Genomic DNA, 19,219 nt, shown 5'->3' with positions numbered 1-19,219 from the left:
GAGTGGTAGTCTGAGTGGTAAGAATCATCACAAAATAAAACCCCTTTATAATTCGAGAAAAACGCCCAAAAAAATTAGCTGGACCCCTGGGCAGGGGTAAAACAACACCTTGCATCCGAATCGCGCGAGGTCCGCGGAAAAGAACGCGCGCAAAGGTGCGTTTACAAAGTCCATCGAAACGAGTCGGCATGCCGCTCGGCCCCGCAGCGGTGGGGCGCGGCTGCCAGACGCATTTGTCCCGCTGCGCACACGCCGCCAGCTACTGCAAGCGCGCAATCAGCTCGCGCCAGCGCAGCCACCTGCCGTTCGTGCGTGCATCCAGCGGCAGGGTCCTAGTTTACTCGGCACTCGACCCGTGCAGAGCGCGTGCATTCGCCGTTTCGGAGCGAACGCAGGCGACGGTATATACGTATGTGGACCGGATCGCCACGGCGGGTCCGAGGAGCACGCGCTATTTAGCGCCGCGTGCCCGGCCCGAAAAAAAAAAAGGAGAAAAATCCCAGATCTAAGAAAAACCGGAAAAATACAGGGAGAGCGGCGGAAAGAGCGTATGCATCGTTCGAGCCACGTTCGGCGTGCCGTCATTGGATCGCGCAGGGGCGTCCCAGAGCACAGCACAAAAGGCACACACAGGCTGCACAGCATCCCGCAGGCGCAGATACGCGCACATGCGGTCGCCACGAGAAGGCGAGGGTGACAGAAGCGAAGCAGGTCGAGCTGCACCCTTAGGTAAGCGGCGATTATCGAGTCCTCGTCGCCGTATACAGAGTACTCGTAGTCTGCGCGGGCCATATAGACGTCTTTTCGGGGGTTGTGACGCGGCGACCAACTTGCGCGCGGCCGCGACGATAAGAACAATGACACGTCCGATGCTGGGGGTTTCCTCCGCGAAACTAAGGAAACGATAACAAAAATCAACACTGCTCTTCGTCTTCGAATCTCGGGGAGGAAACGACTGTCGCGGGGGCAAGGGAGCGCGCTGCAGAGGCACCAGGAAAAAGGGACCTCCTCCTCAAGCACCTGCACTTGATAGTAAAAGAGCTGCAGGCGGACTTTTTTTTAATTGGGGGGGCTGCGACGACGAAAACGGAGAATAATCGACTCTACCACCCGTTACCCTGCGCCAATGTTATTAGGAAAAAAGTAGAAAGGAAGCAAGGAAGGAAAGGGGCAGTGGGTGATTTCGGTGCTTGCGGGAACGGGACGGACATACCCCGCGGTGTGCGCGCGCTCTCCGAAGCCGGGGTCTCTCTCACTGCTGTCGCCGCCGACGTTCCGTCTTCCCCCCGGGTGAGGTCCGCCAAGAACGCGCAGCCTAAAATAAGAACCTTCGGCGTGTATCGGTGCCGGGTCAAACCTGAATTGCGGACGCTACAGGCGCAACGCGTTCGCCGCCGATCTGCAGCATGGCGCGAAAACCTTGTTCACGTGAGGAACGGCGAAGAATGAACGCTCCGTTAGATCGTTTCTTTTCTGGAGCATCTACCTGCGCGCCCTCGGGAGGACGGCGACCAGACAAAGAAGGCGTCCCTAGGGCACGCGCTAAACTGGCTTTCATCTCGTGTATACACAGCTTCAGCGAGAGCAAAGCGCTAATGACTGTTGCTGCATACGGCGCACGAATGTCACGACTGCGACAATTCGCTGCAGCCGGTAAGGTGCCAGCGCGCCCTGCTTTGCGTACAGCGCCCCCGCGGTCAGGGCCGCCGTTCCGCCGACCCCACCGTCCAGGACCACGGAACGAGCCGCTGCCAACGTCGCGACGACAGCGATGCGACGGCGACAAGGGAACGCAACTGAGACGAAGCAACCCCGCCGCGACGGGACGCGATTCGATCCAGCACGAAACGCTTTTTTCTGTCGCGCGCGAAGCCCAGAGCACCGCGTGGCCTCCTGACCTCCAAGGAGAGGCGCAACGAGGCGAGAAAAATAAGCACGCCGTGTTCCTCTTTGCCCCTTTGAGAGTCGGCGCACGAAATCGAAAGTACGGGCGCGGCCAGAGGAGCCGACTTGGGCATTTCAATATCACTCACGCCTATTCCAGCTGGAGCTCCCAGCACCCGTTAGGCAACTCACGGATGATGCAGAGTGCGGCGTTTACTTGCATCCGCGCCATCACACTCCACTCATGACTGATTAAACCTAATGATACGGGTTGGGGAACTTTTATATCTTTCTTTTGATAATCCCCATCGTATCCGACGTCTGCCGGAGCTTCCGTACTACCTGTGTAGAGTTTTTCCGCATTGAAAAGAAACCGCGCGAAACATGGAATTCCACGTGACCATGCGCTCGCGTGCCGCGCTCCCTAACGCCGAATTCGTGAACGTAGCCGCGTTTGATGATGCAGCGAATGTTTGGAATACGAGCTCGGAGTACATTGCAAGTAAACGAAAGTTGCATACTGCTCGCTAAAATGTACGTTTTGACACATGAAACTGTCACAACTGCCCCTGTCTGTTTGCTTTTATCCACATAAGCTGTAAAATTACTGTTCGATTTTGTTTTCACTGCACTAAAGCGCGATAAATTTTGAGTTTGTGCACCTCCCATAGCTGCCACAGCCTAATCTCGGCAATTCGAACTCGAGGGGACCAAACATTTGTTCGAATTATGCCTGACCGCGCTCCCCTTTATTTAAATACATGTAATGTTTACTTGACCAAATCGCCAGATCGAACAAACCGATACTGCGAATTAGATGAGTTCGAATTACTGACATCAAACTGAAAAAAAGAAGCTCTAAGTTAGGCAGAGTTGACGCATTCTTCCAAAACTTCACTCAAAACGGTCGTAGCTTTCAGCACTGAATGTGAATCTGCGTGCCAGCGGAGTGCGAAAAGCCCCCTTGACGAAGGCCTGTTGGCATCGCGTACTTTCCACGGAGCAGTATGTTTTCCGTTAACAGAAAAGCCCGAGACAGTTGCCCATAGGGGGCCTCAAATTTGATGCCTTAACATCAGACATGGCCTGAGAACTAAAATGGTGGTATATCTCGTGCAGGTGAAAGCCCTCCTGCTAGTGGCCCTAGCGGCCACGGCGGCGCGGGGCCAGTCGGACTTCTCGGACCAGGCGACAAAGCAGTTCCTGGGCATGCTGTTCGCGCCGTTCGGCAACAAGCCGAGCGCCACCGCCGCAGCATCGGCGCCGCTCTACGAGGCCGTCTCGCGGCCGTTGAGGAGCTCGGCCTACCAGGAGGAGCCCGAGCATCTCAAGCCAAGCTACAGCTTGACACCGCCGCGCTCCTACCGGCGGCCAGAGTCGCCCTACCGGGCTCCGGCCAGCAGCTACCCGCGCAGCAAGTCACGCTCGGGGCCCTGGATCTCGCCCCCCGAGGAACACTGGGTGCCCCCGCCCAGCCACTGGGAGCCGCAGCCGTGGAACCCACCAAAACCCAAACATGGCGCGGTAACTATCAAGATTCGCCCTGCAGCGCGCGAGGAGGACCACCACCACCACCACAGCCATTCGTGGGATGACCACGGACACAGCCACAGTCACGGCCCCGATGGCTGGCACATCAAAAAGAAGCCCCACTACAAAACCGTGGACGCAAAGATCCGCATTCCACCCGTCAAGTTCCGCCTGCACGTAAGCCCCAAGATACGCATCGTGAGCGGCACAAAGGATCCCCTCGAGAGGCCACCGCCGCCCGAACCTGAGGAGCACTTCCCATGGGAGAAACCAAGCACCGGTTGGGAGAAGCCAACCTGGAAGCCACCTTCTGGGTGGGACAAGTACGCGACTAGTGGATGGGACAAGCCTCACTCGAGTGGTTGGGACAGGCCCCACTCCAGTGGCTGGGACAAGCCCCATTCTGGTGGCTGGGACAAGCACCATTCGAGTGGCTGGGACAAGCACCATACGAGCGACTGGGACAAACACCACTCCAGTGGCTGGGACAGATACCCGCCCAGCGGTTGGGAAAAGCCTACGCGGGGCTGGGAGCGCCCACCATCCGAAGGCTGGGAACGATCGTCGTCGGGGGGCTGGGAGAAGCCAGCGGCTAGTGGCTGGGAACACTACAGCTCTAGTGGCAGCTGGCAATCACCCCCTGGCGGTTGGAAACCGGACACAACAGCGTGGGACAAGTACGCCACTAGCTGGGATGACTCGCACCACAAACACTTCAAGCCTCATCACAGGCACTACCCTCCAGACTACCCGCGCTATGACCCTAAGTTCCGTATAAAGGTTCACTCGCACATCGTGACTGACCCTCCTCCATCGACGACGACCACCACCACGGAAGCGCCAACGTCTTCTAGCCTACGAAACGAACCTCCCAAGCCAGAGGAGCGTGCAGATAGAGTCGATACCACAACCGCTCTCACCACAACTACAACAGAACTGACCACGGCCGCAACAACGGAACCCACGACAACTGAACCCACCACTACCACAACAGAGCCAACCACAACAGAATCGACCACAACTTCGACGACTACTGTTGAACCAACGACATTCAGTGAGAAAACCATACCACCTACAACACCTACTACTACTACTACCTTCTACAGTGTGGACCCCTCACAGGACTTCACCACTCCTGGTGGCCTTGAGCGGGAAGCACCTACATCTGGCCCAACAGTAGAACGTACCACACAGAGTCCCGACGAGGTCACCACAAACCCCAGAACGTATCGCACTGAGGAAACAACCATGGCTATGACTACAGCAGAGACAACTTTGATGAGCACCACTTACACGGAACCTTACGAAGAGCGCGATGGCATGACACCCACAATTTTTCCAGAAAAAAGATCCCGAGACCCATCAACAACCACAGAAGCAACAACAGAAGCAAGCAATGAAGACTATCCTGGAAGTAAAACCAGTCAGGAGAAACCAAGCAATGAGGACTATCCTGGAAGTAAAACCAGTCAGGAGAAACCAAGCAATGAGGACTACCCTGGAAGTAAAACCAGTCAGGAGAAACCAAGTGATCCGAGGTTTCACACAATCGATGATGAGCGAGCATACAAGAGGGACCATGGTCATGAGGCCACGACCACAACAGTTGGCAAAGAGAGAGGGAAGGTTGTAAGCACCACACCCACAGCTGCACAGACCACACCAACAGAATCAGAAGAGCACAATGAGGTCACCATGAATAAACCAGAGAGTAGTGCAAAGCCAAGCAAGGTTGATAGGGATTTGCCCCTTATCGCTGATCCATCCAGTCCCGAGGAAGTATCAGCTACTGGACTGAATGCATGACTAGTGTCGATGTTGGTGGGCGATGGAGAAGCAAGCCACTGGCATACAGTGCTAGGCTCAGTGGCCAGAGCAGTCAACGAGTACAAGAACTACTACTGATCATTGCACCACAAGTGTTCTTTCAGAGTCCTCGGCAAGAGAATGGAAAGCTGAGGGGACAGAAATGCCATACATTCCCTTGTGGTGAAAATTTGCTAGACTGCCAGCTTCTCACAAACATCACCACCAACATCGAAAGCTCCCTTCTTGATGAAGAGACCTGTGTCTGTGCAAGGGACCCAACCCAGACACCTTAGTCCAGACATACTGACCTGTCAGTCTGCTGTTTACTCCCCTGTTGCAGCTGACTGGATATTTTTTTAAATACTTTTCTTTGTTACTGTAAATAGACATGCAACATTGTTGAACTCTAACATGGAGTTCTGAATTAATGTTATCATTCCAGTGTGCCTCTTGGGACAGGTTGTGGAACTCCTAGTTACTCAAAACGTACTGCCATACCAGAAATGCAGCGTGGCTGGAAGCTGCTACGAGTGAATGCCTTCATGGGTCTGTGCGCGCGTGTGTGGTGGTGGGTAAAAGGAACAAGCAACTGGCGTTTTCCACGAATGGTGCTGACATTGCTAATAAATTCCTTCCATAAACTTTTGTATTACTGTCCCTTTGCTTGCCACAATCCTGGTTGCGAAGTGGATGTTTATGTGCTGAAGCAGCACTAAGGTCTATCAGGTACTGTAACGGAGGGCTCTGGGTAAATCTGGACCACCTGGGTTTCTTTAATGTGTGCCTAAGCCTGACAGCATGAGCATTTTTTTTTTCATTTTCATTTAGCCTTCATTGAAATGTGGCTGCTACCAATGAGAATAGAACCCACAACATAGTGCTCAGAAGAAGCATATCAGGGCCGCTGCAGCAGCTGCCATGAGCCTAGAAACCAAGTAACGTTCTTCGTACACCGCACCATAAAATTCAATACTTTTATTCTGTAACAAAGTACAACTCTATGAAGCTGAATAAATGCCATCCTGACAAGGCACAAACACAAGGGCACTCCCAATGAACAATTGCAGAGAAAGCAGCCTTAGCTGGATACAGTGTAGAACAATGCAAGAGACTGTAGACCTTGTGTGTAACAGCTGTTAGTACAAATGAGGTGCATAGTATTCGGAGTAAAAACCAACATGTGATTAAAACTGCATACTGGAGCACCATGCTTTTCCTCTAAAACTGGCATTGACTACCAAGGCCACGGGTACTCGATTGTCTCAGCCAGAGCAAACCCTGTGAACTGTAAATCTGGACTGCCTAGTCCATTCAACACACACAGCTAACAACACACACAGTCTCTTAACACGTAAAATAAAGTTGAGCAAGAAAGGTAGCAAATGTAAGTAAATGATATGCAAAAATTCAATGACTAAGCACCACATTAGTCACAAAATCAAAATCTAAAACAAAGAACCATAAACAGGTTTGGTTACTACTATCACAGCCAGGGTGTATCAGCAAGGGCACAGCGGTCAAGACTGATCTGTTATACCCAAAACGAAAGCAAAAACTTAGGCATTAAAGGGGCCCTGCAGCACTCTTCGAACTGATGCCGGCTATTCACAAGGCAAATTCTCCATGTTGCAACTAATAGGCGTGCATAACTGGAAGTTATTCAATAAAAAGTTGGAAACAGAATAAAGATGTGAAAATGTTCAAACTCTGGGAATAGTTTACAAAAAATATTTGCTACCAGGCAATTCATGTTGTACTTTTATTACAGAGAGAATTTTAAATATTTGAAAATGAGAACTTTCCTATTAATCTGAACTTATGGTCAAACATCATGGCATTTCCAAATGGTGCTCACTAGTTCAATTTACAGGATCTTGCACAAGTAATATGAATGAATTTGCTTCTCCCTGAAAGTAGATTGCCAGCAAATGGCAGGAGCACGTGTGATACTGCTAGGCTTTGCATAATGTACCTGGCTGCCCTTACCCGAACCATAAGAGAGTTTCTCAACATTACCTAGAGGAAAAAGTGGCACTGCAATAGTTCATCCGCCATGCAGAGGTGCAGGAAGGCCAGCAAGGTGAGTTTTTATATTTGGCCTGGCTACTGCTGGGCATAAAATGCGGATTTAGCCGTACAAATACAACACTTCTCAAGGCAAACCTGGAAGAAAACCTATGAAAGTTTCCACAGCAGCTTAACAGTGAACTTTCACTTAAGTTACATTTATTGATGAAGTGAAAAACACAGCATTTAACCTGCACACAGAGGAGGGCATTGAAAAGAGCAGCTACAGACTCCGAGGTAGAATCCACATTTTTCAGCCCAACACTAGCCAAGCCAAACACGAAACCTCATCTTCCTGGCATTCACACGCTGGATGAAGGGCTCTTAAGAGATTTGCTTTGACGGTGGAACCACTTTCCTCTCTGGCCAATATTGAGAAAAACTCTATGCATCCGAATCACCAAAACAAATGAGAAGACAGCCATCGTGAGCTGCTGCTCATTTTGGATCAGTGCCTTCATGGAATAGTGTAGCCCGATCTGGATTGTCTCCAGTCGATGAGTGGACGTGAATGCACCGGAAAAGAAAGCCAACAGGAGCAAGTGCTACTATCGCAGTCATACATCATTTTCAATCGCTGTGATAGAAAATAACCCATGTGCAGAAACAGAACTTCTAGTCGGTGCCACAGATAATGACAGCAAAGCAGATGGGGCTGTTACATGTATGCAGAAGTGTGCACTCATGTGGTGTTTCCGCAGTGACCACTTTCACCACGCAAAAAGAATGCTGAGGCTAACTTTCTTAAGCCACAGAGGGAATTACAAGAAAACCTGATGACAAATCCTACTGTCTGCACCCAACAAACAAAGACTCATTTGCTTAGTTTGAGCAGCAGGCCCCTTTAACAAAAAAAAAAATACAAGCATGAGTGAACACAAAGAATGACTGATCATTTATATGACTTGGTCCCAGTGTTAGGAGGCGTGCAGCTGGCCACAAAGTTGTGCTCAGTGCAAGGCAGTTTCAACAGTGAGCCTCCAATTCCACAGCTGTAGTGGTGGCTCCAAATCACTGAAAGAACAAAAAAAGTAAATGCACCATGAGCAAAGCCGTGCTATGTACTGTGACTCACAAAGCAGACTTGCAATAAGAGTGATGGAAACAAAACACACACACTGTAAAACTGTCTACTTCTTACACATTATTTTGCAAACAATGTACCGAACTGACAGCTTGCACTGCAAAACTTTTACCAAAATATATATACAGTCGAACCCAACTATATCGAACTAGTTTATATCGAATTACCCCGTATATCGAACAATTTCTGAACACCGTAATGTTACAATGAGAACATATAGGAAAAAGTATGGTTAAATTGAATAAAAACAGCAGCCGCACGAAATATATCGAACTTCAACACCGCAAAATTTCCCCAGAAATTGGCTTTCCCACGCGGCAGCCGGGCCAGCTGCCGACACTCCCCTCCCAAAGTGGTTTAGCCCAACTGCGTGTGTATGGCGCGGCTCTCCCTCCCTCAGACAGCCACCCCCTAGAAAAAGTGGTTCAACCCATCTCTCGCTCTGTCACAGCCACGTGGCACGTGTGCCTGCCCACAGTTCAGTTGCAAGTTGCGTCCTTGGAACATAGTGCTCGTCCGCTCTGTTTAATGAGATAGCTGCAGTGAAACGGCAGAACTTGACAATATGTATCTGCAAAGATAGAGATTATCAAAAGAGTTGAAGGTGGAGAAAAGAAGTCGGATGTCGCCGCAGCATACAGCATCCCAAGAAGCACGCCGAGTATGGTCTTGAAAAATAAGGCCGACATTAGGGCTAAGGCGGACAAGAGGCCTGGTGCTACCGGCACCCGCCGTGTAAGCACGGCTGCATATGAAGACGTGGAGGCAGCAGTGTACAAGTGGTTCCTTGATGTCAGGTCATGGAACATCCCTGTTTCTGGCCCCATAATTGAGCAGAAAGCGAAGGATCTCGCTTTCATGCTGAACAGACCCAACTTCAAAGGCAGTCCAGGTTGGCTGCAGCGCTTCAAAGAGCGCCACAGCATTGTCGGCCGGGCTGTCACCAGTGAAAGCCGCGTGGTGGACGTCAGCAGCGTGCAGAAATGGATTGACGGAAATCGGAGCGGCATCACGGTAAGATATCATCCCCGCGATATATTTAATGGCGATGAGACAGCCTTGTTCTGGCAAATGCTGCCCAACAAAACACTGGCGTGTCGTGATGATAAGTCCCACGGCGGGAAAGTTGACAGAGCCCGAGTATCGGTGTTGCTCGCCACCAACGTCAATGGATCGAGCAAGCTTCGACCACTTGTGATTGGCAAGAGCAAACTGCTGTGGTGCCTGAAGAATGCACTCTCTCTTCCGGTGACCTATGTGTCCAACAGAAAAGCTTGGATGACACACAAGTTTTTGGCAAGAGGCTGAAATCCTGGGACGACGACCTGGTAAGCAAAGGCAGAAAGGTCTGCTCATTCGTTGATAATTGTTCTGCTTACCATTGTAAGGTCAGCGTCAGCAACATAGAGCTTCGCTTCCTGCCACCGAACACAACGTCGGTGCTGCAGCCTTTGGATCAATGTGTCGTTCGTGCACTGAAGGCAGGCTACAGAAAGCGCCTTGTGCAACGATTATTGCTAAATCTCCGCACTGGCAGGGAGCTGAAAATTGACCTCCTGGGCGCAATAACGATGTTGAATGCATCGTGGAATGACGTCAAAAAAGAAATAATTCGAAATTGTTTCCGTCACTGTGGAGTCTCTGCTTCCGGCGAGGCTGGCGCCAGCTCAACTGAAAGTTGCGATGAACCCCTCGACATCGATGAACCACTCGAGGAACTTGACGATTTGTTAACACAGCTGTCAGAGTTCCCAGGTGCCGTTTGTGATGGGACTGCAGCTACAGACTGTCTCCGTTGACGACGATGTTGCGACTACCGGAGAGCTCGCTGACGAAGATATTGTTGCCGACCTGGCTAGGGATCTCGCTGGCGACGGTAACTGCGAGGACCCAACGAGTTCCAACCCGCCCACGTGTTCTGAAGCACTTCATGCGCTGAGCGTTGTTCGTCGCCACTGCGCGTCCATAGAAGGCTGTAGACTCGGCTGTTCTCAGTCACTCGACAACATTGAAAAGTGCATGCTAAACAATTCTTTCAAAGCGAAAAAGCAGAAGACGATCGGCTACTATTTCTCGCGCTAATATGCACGCCGTACATGTCTTTAGGAATTAAAGAACACTTCTTGATGAGGTGCGTTTTGTACATTGTCAATTTCTTTAAACGTTCTATATCGAATTACACGATATATCGAACTAATTCCGTTTTTTTTTGTGCGTTCGATATATGCGGGTTTGACTGTATATTTTTTTCTAATTCATTATTTCGCTGCATACATTACTATCTCCTGTGCAGCACTTCCATGTTTTTGCAAGACTTTCCTACCAGTGTTCGTACACTGCGACAACATTCATTCAATGTCAAAGCAATCTTTTCAAACGCAGAAGAGTTTTGGAGGATGTTACGTTAGCACTTGATACAGTAATGCCAATAAGAAAACCTGGTTATCACTCGTGTTTTGGACTCTCTCTTTCAGAACGTACTGTTCGAACTTGGCCTGAAATTAAGCACAGTCACAAATAAAAAGCACACAAATAAGTCTAAAACTATTAATAGACTTTTCAAACAATTCTGTAATAAGTATGCTAAATTTCGTGCAGTGTCTTTGGCTCTGTGCACAGTAAAACAAAGTTAGTTGGAAAGGGTAGAAATCAGGTTATAGCCAATTTTTAAGAAATCTTTTCGGGGTGCAAGAATCTGGTAAAGGCTGGTTTTACCCAAAAACTAAAGGTCCTTGCAGCACAGCGCCCAAAGACACGGACACGACTTATGAAACTTTTCTAAGTGTCTAGAGCTCTCTTCATGAAGTCAGTGATACCAGCTACATTTGAAATCCCAGCTGGGCAGAATAGTAAGGCCATTTCATGCCCCCCCCCCCAAAAAAGGGTCGTTTTTCAAAAGCAAGAATTAAAGATGGACATCACGAAGTTTAATGGTACGCCTAGGAAGTGCTGTGCGGTGCTGTAACTTTTTTCTAAAGGTGTGTGAATATCAAATTATTGGTTGCAAAGTGAATACGAAAATAAAAATTGGCTGCAAACTGAATCTAATATTATAGTCCCGAATAACTTCGAATATCAGTGCCGGTAGTTCAAACTAAAGACAAAGGTTTTTTCACAAAACGCAGCTATGAAAAGACAGATATTGCAAGCAAAATTTGGTTTCATCCATTATCGGCATAACTGACTATCTTTAAAGGCCTACCAGGCATTAATAAGGCAGGGGGAACCACGTGGTAGTAATAGCAATAAACTTTACTTTGTAGCCTAATACCTTATCCACAACCCTTTGGACAACAGCTGCATTCAGTGAAAAAAAATCTAATGTTCCAGTTTGACTTAATGTTTTGATATTTTTTGGTTTTTGTGTGGTTTAAGCTCCCAAAGCGACTCAGGCTATGAGGGACGCTGTAGTGACGGGCACCGGAAATTTCGACGACCTCGGGTTCTTCAACGTGCACTGGCATCGCACAGTACACGGGCCTCTAGTATTTCGCCTCGATTGAAATGCGACCGCCGGGGTCGGGATCGAACCCACATCTTACAGGTCAGCAGCTGAGCACCATAACCACTGAGCCACCACAGCGGCAGTTTGACTTAATGCTCACATGACAAAGGAGCCAACTGAATGTTGTCATGAAGCATTGTAATACGGTCACATTCCACCTTACTGGAAGAGTGAAGTCAGCAATGGATTATCGGCGAGGCAAGGCACAGGGCAAAATACAACAAGACTGCTCGCGAAACGGGTACAAGAGCAGCAACTTGAGCTGTAATGAGAGTGGAACCATCCATTGCACACTCCCTCATGACGACACATATTCCGCTTAACCCTTCACAGTAAAATCTCGTTACTACGAACATCAGATTACCGAAATTTTCAGATTTACGAATTTTTTTAAATCCCCGCCAAAATGCCTATATTTTCAATGTAAATAACTTTCAGTACTACGAATTTCAGATTACCGAATATTTCAGAATAACGTATGCAATTTAATCTCGCAATCGTCGCAAGACGTTTCGTTATTACGAAGTTTCCTACCAAATCCCTGAAGATGACGCCTATCATCATCATCCGAAGCAGCAGCTATGCGCTGGGGAACCCGTTGCAACGGATACAGCCCCAGTGGCATCGGCATCAACGCGAGTGTCGCGTTGAATGAATATAGGCTAGGCGGCGCAAGCTGCCGCCCGATACAAAAGGTAAGGCCATTATCATCCATCCATCATCCAGCGTGTGGTCGCATACTGCGCCATAGTCGTAAGCCTATTGAACGCAGTGTCACCACGTTGACAGCGAACGGTAGGATCTGCAAAGTTATCGGTGCTGTGATTGTGTTGTGCATTAGCTTAAAGAAGCGACGCCAGTTTTCGCTTAAAGAAAAAGTGGACATTCTGTCACAGCTGAATGCTGGAAAAAAGCAAGTGGACTTGTGCAGGGAGCTTGACATCGTGCCGTCAACAATGACAACCATGCTCAAAGATCGGGACAAGATCATAAAACTACATCGAGAGTCGCAGCTGGCTCCCTCAAGAAAACGTCTGCGGCTTGGCAACTACCGTGGACAGCAACTTATGTGGACAGCGACTTTCGAATTATGTGGCCAGCGACAGCGCGGCAGCTACATCCGCGGAGCTCACCACCGCAGACATCGTGACTCAAGTGCGTGAGCAAGAAGAATGTAGTAGCGACGAAGACGACGCCGACACTAGATCAGCGCACGAAGAGGAAGAGATCGTTTCCGGCTCGGATGTCCTAGTCTTTCTAGAGAATACCCGATCATTCCTCGGGCGCTGCAAAGATGTCCCCGATGACGTGCACAGGAAGGTCGAGGATGTGGAGGCATTCGTCCTGCAGCGCTTGTCATCTGCTCGCCAGAAGATAACAGACTTCTTCAAGCAATAAATTGTAGTTAAACTGTGCCCAGCGTTATCGTTTATTATTTACTTACCAACACGTAAATCTGCTGCAAAGGTACGTAATTTTAGTTCTTGTGATGCATTACTGACATGAAAATAATGGTTTTTCAGTACTACGATATTTCAAAATAACGAATTCAATTCGGCGGTCCCGTGAAGTTCGTAGTAACGAGATTCTACTGTATACGGTGCCAGCTGTATGCATGTCTCATATGCATAGAAGTGTTACATCACTTTCAAGCCGTTTTGAGCACTGGTTTTGTTTTTCCAGAAAAAGAGGGGTAAAGATTTGTACCAGTGACTTCATAAATAGGCATCAAATGTGGTAGATATCCATACCTCAGTCTTACAAATATACAAGAAAACTTGCAAAAGAACTGAAAATTGCTTCAAGAAGTATTATAAGGCAGTTAACTGATGAAAAAAGCTCACAACCTTAACAGTTTTTAAAAATTTCTTTTTCCTGGCAATATGGACCACATCAAACTACAGTCGCCGACCTATTTTTCGGACTCGAAGGGACCTGAAAAATGGTCCGAATAATCGAACAGTCCGAAAAATCTGTGAAGTACGAATAAATCACTTTATTGAGATGAAATTGGCTTAAAAATGTCACTGATTTTACCACGAGGCAAATTTCTCTTGCTGGCGACTATTTGCGCCTGTATTTGCGCTTGTATTTGCGCCAAAGTTGTGCTTTCACTGTACACGCTAGACAGCAAGGTCACGGCATTTAGTTGACTACTTCCCACGCTTCTTTGACGGACCTGGCGGCACTGCCAGGGCCATGCTGTCCACAACCCAAGCGTGCACCGCACTGCTCGTCAAACACACGCAAAGACTTTTTCGTTCACTTTTCATTCCAAGCGGTGCAACCGCCGGACGCAATCACAAAACGGCGAACGGATGTAACTTCGTGAAGACTAAGCACCACTCGGTCAACGCGGTCAGAGAAACCCAAGGGACGAAATGGCAGATGGTGAACATATGAGACCGGCCGCGGTGGCTCAGTGATTAGGGCACTCGGCTACTGATCCAGAGTACCCGGGTTCAAACCCTACCGTGGTGGCTGCGTTTCGATGGAGGTGAAACGCTGTGGTGATGTCGGTGCACGTTAAAGATCCCCAGGTGGTCGAAATTATTCCGGAGCCCTCCACTACGGCACCTCTTTCTTCCTTTCTTCTCCCAGTCCCTCCTTTATCCCTTCCCTTAATGTGCGGTTCAGGTGTCTGCACACTGTGCAATTTCCTTCCCCCAACAATCAATTTTCAACGTAGGCAACAAGCGATAACTGCCCGCAACAACGTAGGCGACAAAAGCAAGTTGGTGGCGATGACAATCCGGCTGCCACCTCAAAGTTTCAGAGATCGCAGAGACCTCTACTGGCGAAAATGAGGTATCGAAAGTATGTCAAGCCAATCCAACTGCAGTGTAAATCCACCTCAATATAAGATGGCACCTCTTGCGTCGGCGAAAAGCGGATGAGACAGCCGATATTGGCCCGCAGGCGACTGAAATTAGTCCGGAAAATCAAACTTTCGGACTTTTGAAGTCCGAAATATCTGTCGCGAATATGTATGCGCTTCTATAAGGTGACTGACGGTGGCTCATCGAAGTCCGAATTATTGGAGTCCGAATTATCCGTCGGCTACTGTATACACCTGCCCTGGGAGAAACTCATGAAACGCTAACGAGTACTACAACTATTAGCAAGAGATAAAAACACTAAATGCTTTGTTTGATAGTTCAGCAGTATTCAGCATACAAATATAAATATGGTACGTAGGTGCACTGCTGTCCATTTGTTGGCACTTGAAGCAAGTAAAAAGGAGCTGTCCTAAAAAGGGGTAACTCCCACATACTGGTTTCACTGAACTGCAAGCCTCGTGACGGGCCCAAATGCTGTTGTGAAAGGAAAGCGTGAAAACAAAACCATGTATGTAAGCCTGGGCCGTATGGAGCGTTTTTCACACGCAAAAACGTGCCACGGGTGCTTATGTGTGGCACGTTTTCGCATGTGAAAAACGTTCAATGCGGGCCAGGCTTTAGATGCCCAGTGCCCCTGTTGGGGCATCTACAGTGCGGGCTGGCTTCAAACCCAATGTTTCTGTCGTACGGTTTATCGTCGTTGTTCTCTCTAGCCTAACTAACGAAAAATGAGAATAATCATAGCAGCCGTTGCGAAACAACCACAGTAGTGTATGCAGGCTGCACCTTTGCCCCTTTTGAAGACCAACCCCAGCCAGGTCCCTTCTGTGCATGCCGCGTCTCTGTCATAGTATCAAAAACGAGATAATCGCTCCTAGTCAGGTACGCAGCTACTAGTTGTCTGCTGCATCGTGGCATGATGCAATGACGTGCCTTGTGGTGTTGCGCTTCGTTATGCGACCCACGAGTGCACAGGGCCCACACCATGGCGGCTCTCGATAACCAGCAGTGCACTGATTATAAGCAAGGCCCAACACTACCGCGTGCGGGCTAGTAAACTCGTGTAACAAGTGCAACATACTGCCGTTTGTAAATGTCACAATGTTTTGCTGCGATTTTAGATGAACAGAAAATATGCAATTTCTGAATGTTTAAGAAGTTCGCATAGTTCGAATGGTGAAAATGCAGTATTAATCAAATAGAATGGCAAATACTATTCATAAATTATTTTAAGTTTCAAACATTTGCACACTGCTACTTTTTTTTCTCTCACGCGGTGTAATATTTTACTAAAGGATACTGTAGCAAAATTTTTGCTGCTGAAACAGCTGAGGAAGATGAAGAAAATAATTCAATGGGCATAAATGTTTTTTTGAAGAATAGGGATACTATGCCGTGAGCGTCGAACTCTGTGCCGTGCATGAATTCTGCAGGTTTTTGAGCCATTTGTATTATTTTTGTGAAGTGGACGATTCCATGTATATGCGCACAAATGCTCAGCTGCTTCTTGATAGTTGAACATAAGGGGTGTCTATAACGCGCTTGCTTAAAATTGTGAGCAACAAGAATGTCTCAAGTTGCACTGCTATTCTTCCAATTAACCGGTTCCCAAGATCGTTCAAAATTACAACTAATTCTGATCGTATGATACGTTTAGTGACCAAGAGAATATGCGCCAACACACAAATGGACCGAACACGTGCAGTGGTAGTCAGCCGTCGCGGTGGATTCTCTGCGGCGCCTGTGTGCAAGGGGGGCGAAGCATAAAAAAATGACACTGGGGTGTGAACATATGCGTGGAAAGGGGCGGGTCGTGAGCGGGTAGTCGGAAGGTGCTTGGTTCAAATCCTGCTGCTACTCTCTTTTTTCGTTATTTTTTAATTTTTCAAGGTTTTTCAATCTATGCCAATTTTTTTACGGTTTTTGATTTTTTAAGTCCAAGCCTGTTATTTTCTGGTTATCTTGTAAAAGTCCATGTAACAGCGCTTTTAAGATATATTTTGCAGCAAAATTATGTCAGAAATGTCGAGAATGTGCAGTCATTGATCCTTTGATCTATGATCGCCACTTTCATCACCATTTTATTCATTAGGTGGTGATGCAGTACGGCACATATTTTGCGCCTGCAGTAGGCGCGAAGTGCCAGCTGACAACGCGAGCAAGTCTACCAGCCTAAGCTGTCTTCAGTTCCGATGGCGTCTGCTCCTCCGAAATTCAGGAAATGGCAAACTCTCGAAACCAAGCAGAGCATTATGAGAGACGTCGAGAGCGGTTTGGAAAAGGCTACAGTGGGAAAAAAAAAAATCGGCAGTGGCTTAGCTCGGCTATGCCAGGATATACGCAGCGAGAAGTACGTTTCCCTGGCTGAGGTTGTTTTTCGGAAACTCAAATGGTGTGATCAGTCACACAATGGGCCTTCACATCCTCTTCTGTTGGTTCCCGTTGGCTGATGCCTTCCATAGGCTCCATCTCGGCACTATGCACCGTCTATTACGCTCGGCAGTCTGGCATTTCTGTTTGGCAAGGCGTTCCTCTCTCTGTTCGGGCGTCTCCGCTTCTCTCTTCAACTTCTGACGCTCATTCTCTCTTTGTTGAGTAGCCACTTGCCAGGCGACAACCTCAAGATCGGAATAGTTAATCTTCTCTAGTCTATACCGCCGTTTAGCAGCGGCTGGACTCTCCTTCTCTGCGTGCATGTCAAACATTGTGATACAGACGCCCATTACATCTCCGCCTTTTATACACAACACTGCGCATGCGACGCGCGGTTCGGGTAATAGAGCGGCGTGCGGCGAGGCAGCAACGAAGAACGCGGCACAACTGTGGGGTCTGTCTGGTCACCACTGCTCCTCCGCGTGACGTCACGCTCGGCTGCAACCAGTGGAGCGGGTGCGCAGCCGCGGCAATGGCGAAGCACACGCCGCACCTTGCTCCCCTCCGGTTGCTATGGTAGCGGTGCATGTGCACAACTGGCCTCTCCCATGCACCGTGAAATGCTCGACTGGTACCCCAGTGTAGCTACAAAAATATGGTGTCGCCGACGTTACTGTGTCTGCCATTTGGAAGAACAGCGACAAGTAGCGACAACACCTGCAGGAAGACTACACGGCGCTTGCAAGGAAGCGGATGCGTGCGTCAAAGGACGAAGATGTCAGCGCTTTGTTGGAACTGTTTCTTGAGGTCCGCGCCCAGAGCGCTCCTGTAAGTGGCTCGATATTGCAAACCAAGGCCAGGTGCCTTGCTAACATTTTGGGGCATGATGGTTTCAAACCACTGAACGGTTGTATTCAGCGTTTCAAAGACCGGCATGAGAAAAGCTCGGCGTCGGCGTCGCCAGCCCCAACGGTGTTAAGTGTGAAGTAGCCGCCATAGATAAAATGAAGACATCGTGGCAGCGGTGCATAGTCGCGATGAACCTCTATTCGAGGATGAGCCCGACGAAGTGAGTGAACATGCAGCAGAAGTTTTGTGCAAAGACATGCTCGACTGTTGCAACAAACTATGCCTCTACTACGCTCAGAGAAACCTCAGCGAGCAAGCGCTCAAGTGCTTCACTGTTTTTGAAGACAACTAATTAGCAACGCAGTTAATCACAGCGCCAGACTAAAATAACGTCCTTCTTTCATCCATTACGACGCTTTGACAAAAAGATCAAATAAACTTCATTGTTGCCTGTGATAGCAGTGTTGTGTGTCTGATGCATTGCGAGGTGCATTCTGAAAAGTAGGCGGCCATTCTGAAAATGCGAATGCATGGAAAAACTACGTTTTGGTTACAGTGCAGTACCGCTTATAATGCAGATTTTCCAGCCTCCCGCGGTATGCGTTATAAGCGGTCTATGCTGTATTTGGAACCAGCATGCAAAAATACATGTTCCCTGGAGATTTCATAATTGTGACTTCATTAATAAAAAATTATTTCTAAAACCCTCTTCCCCCCTTGAAGGGGCCATGACAGCCTATTTTCACGCATACCCTGCTTATCGCATTTAATTCTCAACTTGTTAAATTAAAGTTCCCCCAAGTTTCAGTTGATTCTGTGCGGAAAATATTTTTCAAACGAATTTTTTCCGTTTCTTCTGCGAACTGCTTGCTGGTCTAGCAACCTCTGATCGCTGACGTCAGAGGGGCATACCCTCACCCTTTTTCCGTAGCACCCTTTTTCCGACTGTTGAGGAAACAGAAATCGATGGACCCCTGCTTTATTATTTACGCTCACAAACATGCTAATTTTATGTTATGAGTGTGGTTTCTTTTGAGCCGTCAAGTGCTCCCGTATGTGAAAAGCGGCACGTGCCGTGCATGCCTTCGCTGATGTGTGCCGTGAAAGCCGTGGCGTTTTCTAACTGGATACCAATTTCTTGTCCGCTATTCATCGGCTCGATAATGAAGCTCAAATAATCACAAGGTGGCACTAAAGTAACCTTGAGGCATGAAAGGAGCAGAGAAAACTGCCGAATGAGATGAGTTCCCCACTGCATGTGTGCATTTGTAAGTCAAA

At 48.4% G+C, this 19,219-nt stretch overlaps 2 protein-coding genes across 6 annotated transcripts in view; one reads left to right on the top strand and one right to left on the bottom strand.

Moving 5' to 3' along the window:
• The window catches only part of LOC144113011 (uncharacterized), a 30,058-nt gene extending 24,195 nt beyond the window's left edge, over positions 1-5,863 (top strand). Inside the window, exons 1-2 of one of the 2 annotated variants that reach the window (XM_077645879.1) lie at positions 2,337-2,418; positions 3,004-5,863. In XM_077645879.1, coding sequence (XP_077502005.1) covers positions 3,094-5,220 — 2,127 coding nt within the window. In that variant the 5' untranslated portion in view covers positions 2,337-2,418; positions 3,004-3,093 and the 3' untranslated portion in view covers positions 5,221-5,863. Of the gene's footprint in view, positions 1-2,336; positions 2,419-3,003 lie in introns of those variants that run through there. The other variant, XM_077645878.1, reaches the window with a different exon arrangement.
• Positions 5,864-6,183: 320 nt separating this feature from the next.
• LOC144113010 (uncharacterized) overlaps positions 6,184-19,219 on the bottom strand; it is a 79,196-nt gene continuing 66,160 nt past the window's right edge. For all 4 annotated transcript variants that reach the window (XM_077645876.1, XM_077645874.1, XM_077645877.1 and 1 more), the window contains one exon: positions 6,184-8,304. In XM_077645876.1, coding sequence (XP_077502002.1) covers positions 8,302-8,304 — 3 coding nt within the window. In that variant the 3' untranslated portion in view covers positions 6,184-8,301. The remainder of the gene's footprint in view (positions 8,305-19,219) is intronic.

This window comes from Amblyomma americanum, chromosome 1 (assembly GCF_052857255.1).
Source record: "Amblyomma americanum isolate KBUSLIRL-KWMA chromosome 1, ASM5285725v1, whole genome shotgun sequence".
In the NCBI taxonomy this organism is placed as follows: Eukaryota; Metazoa; Arthropoda; class Arachnida; order Ixodida; family Ixodidae; genus Amblyomma; species Amblyomma americanum.
This window is presented reverse-complemented; position numbering and strand designations above follow the sequence as displayed.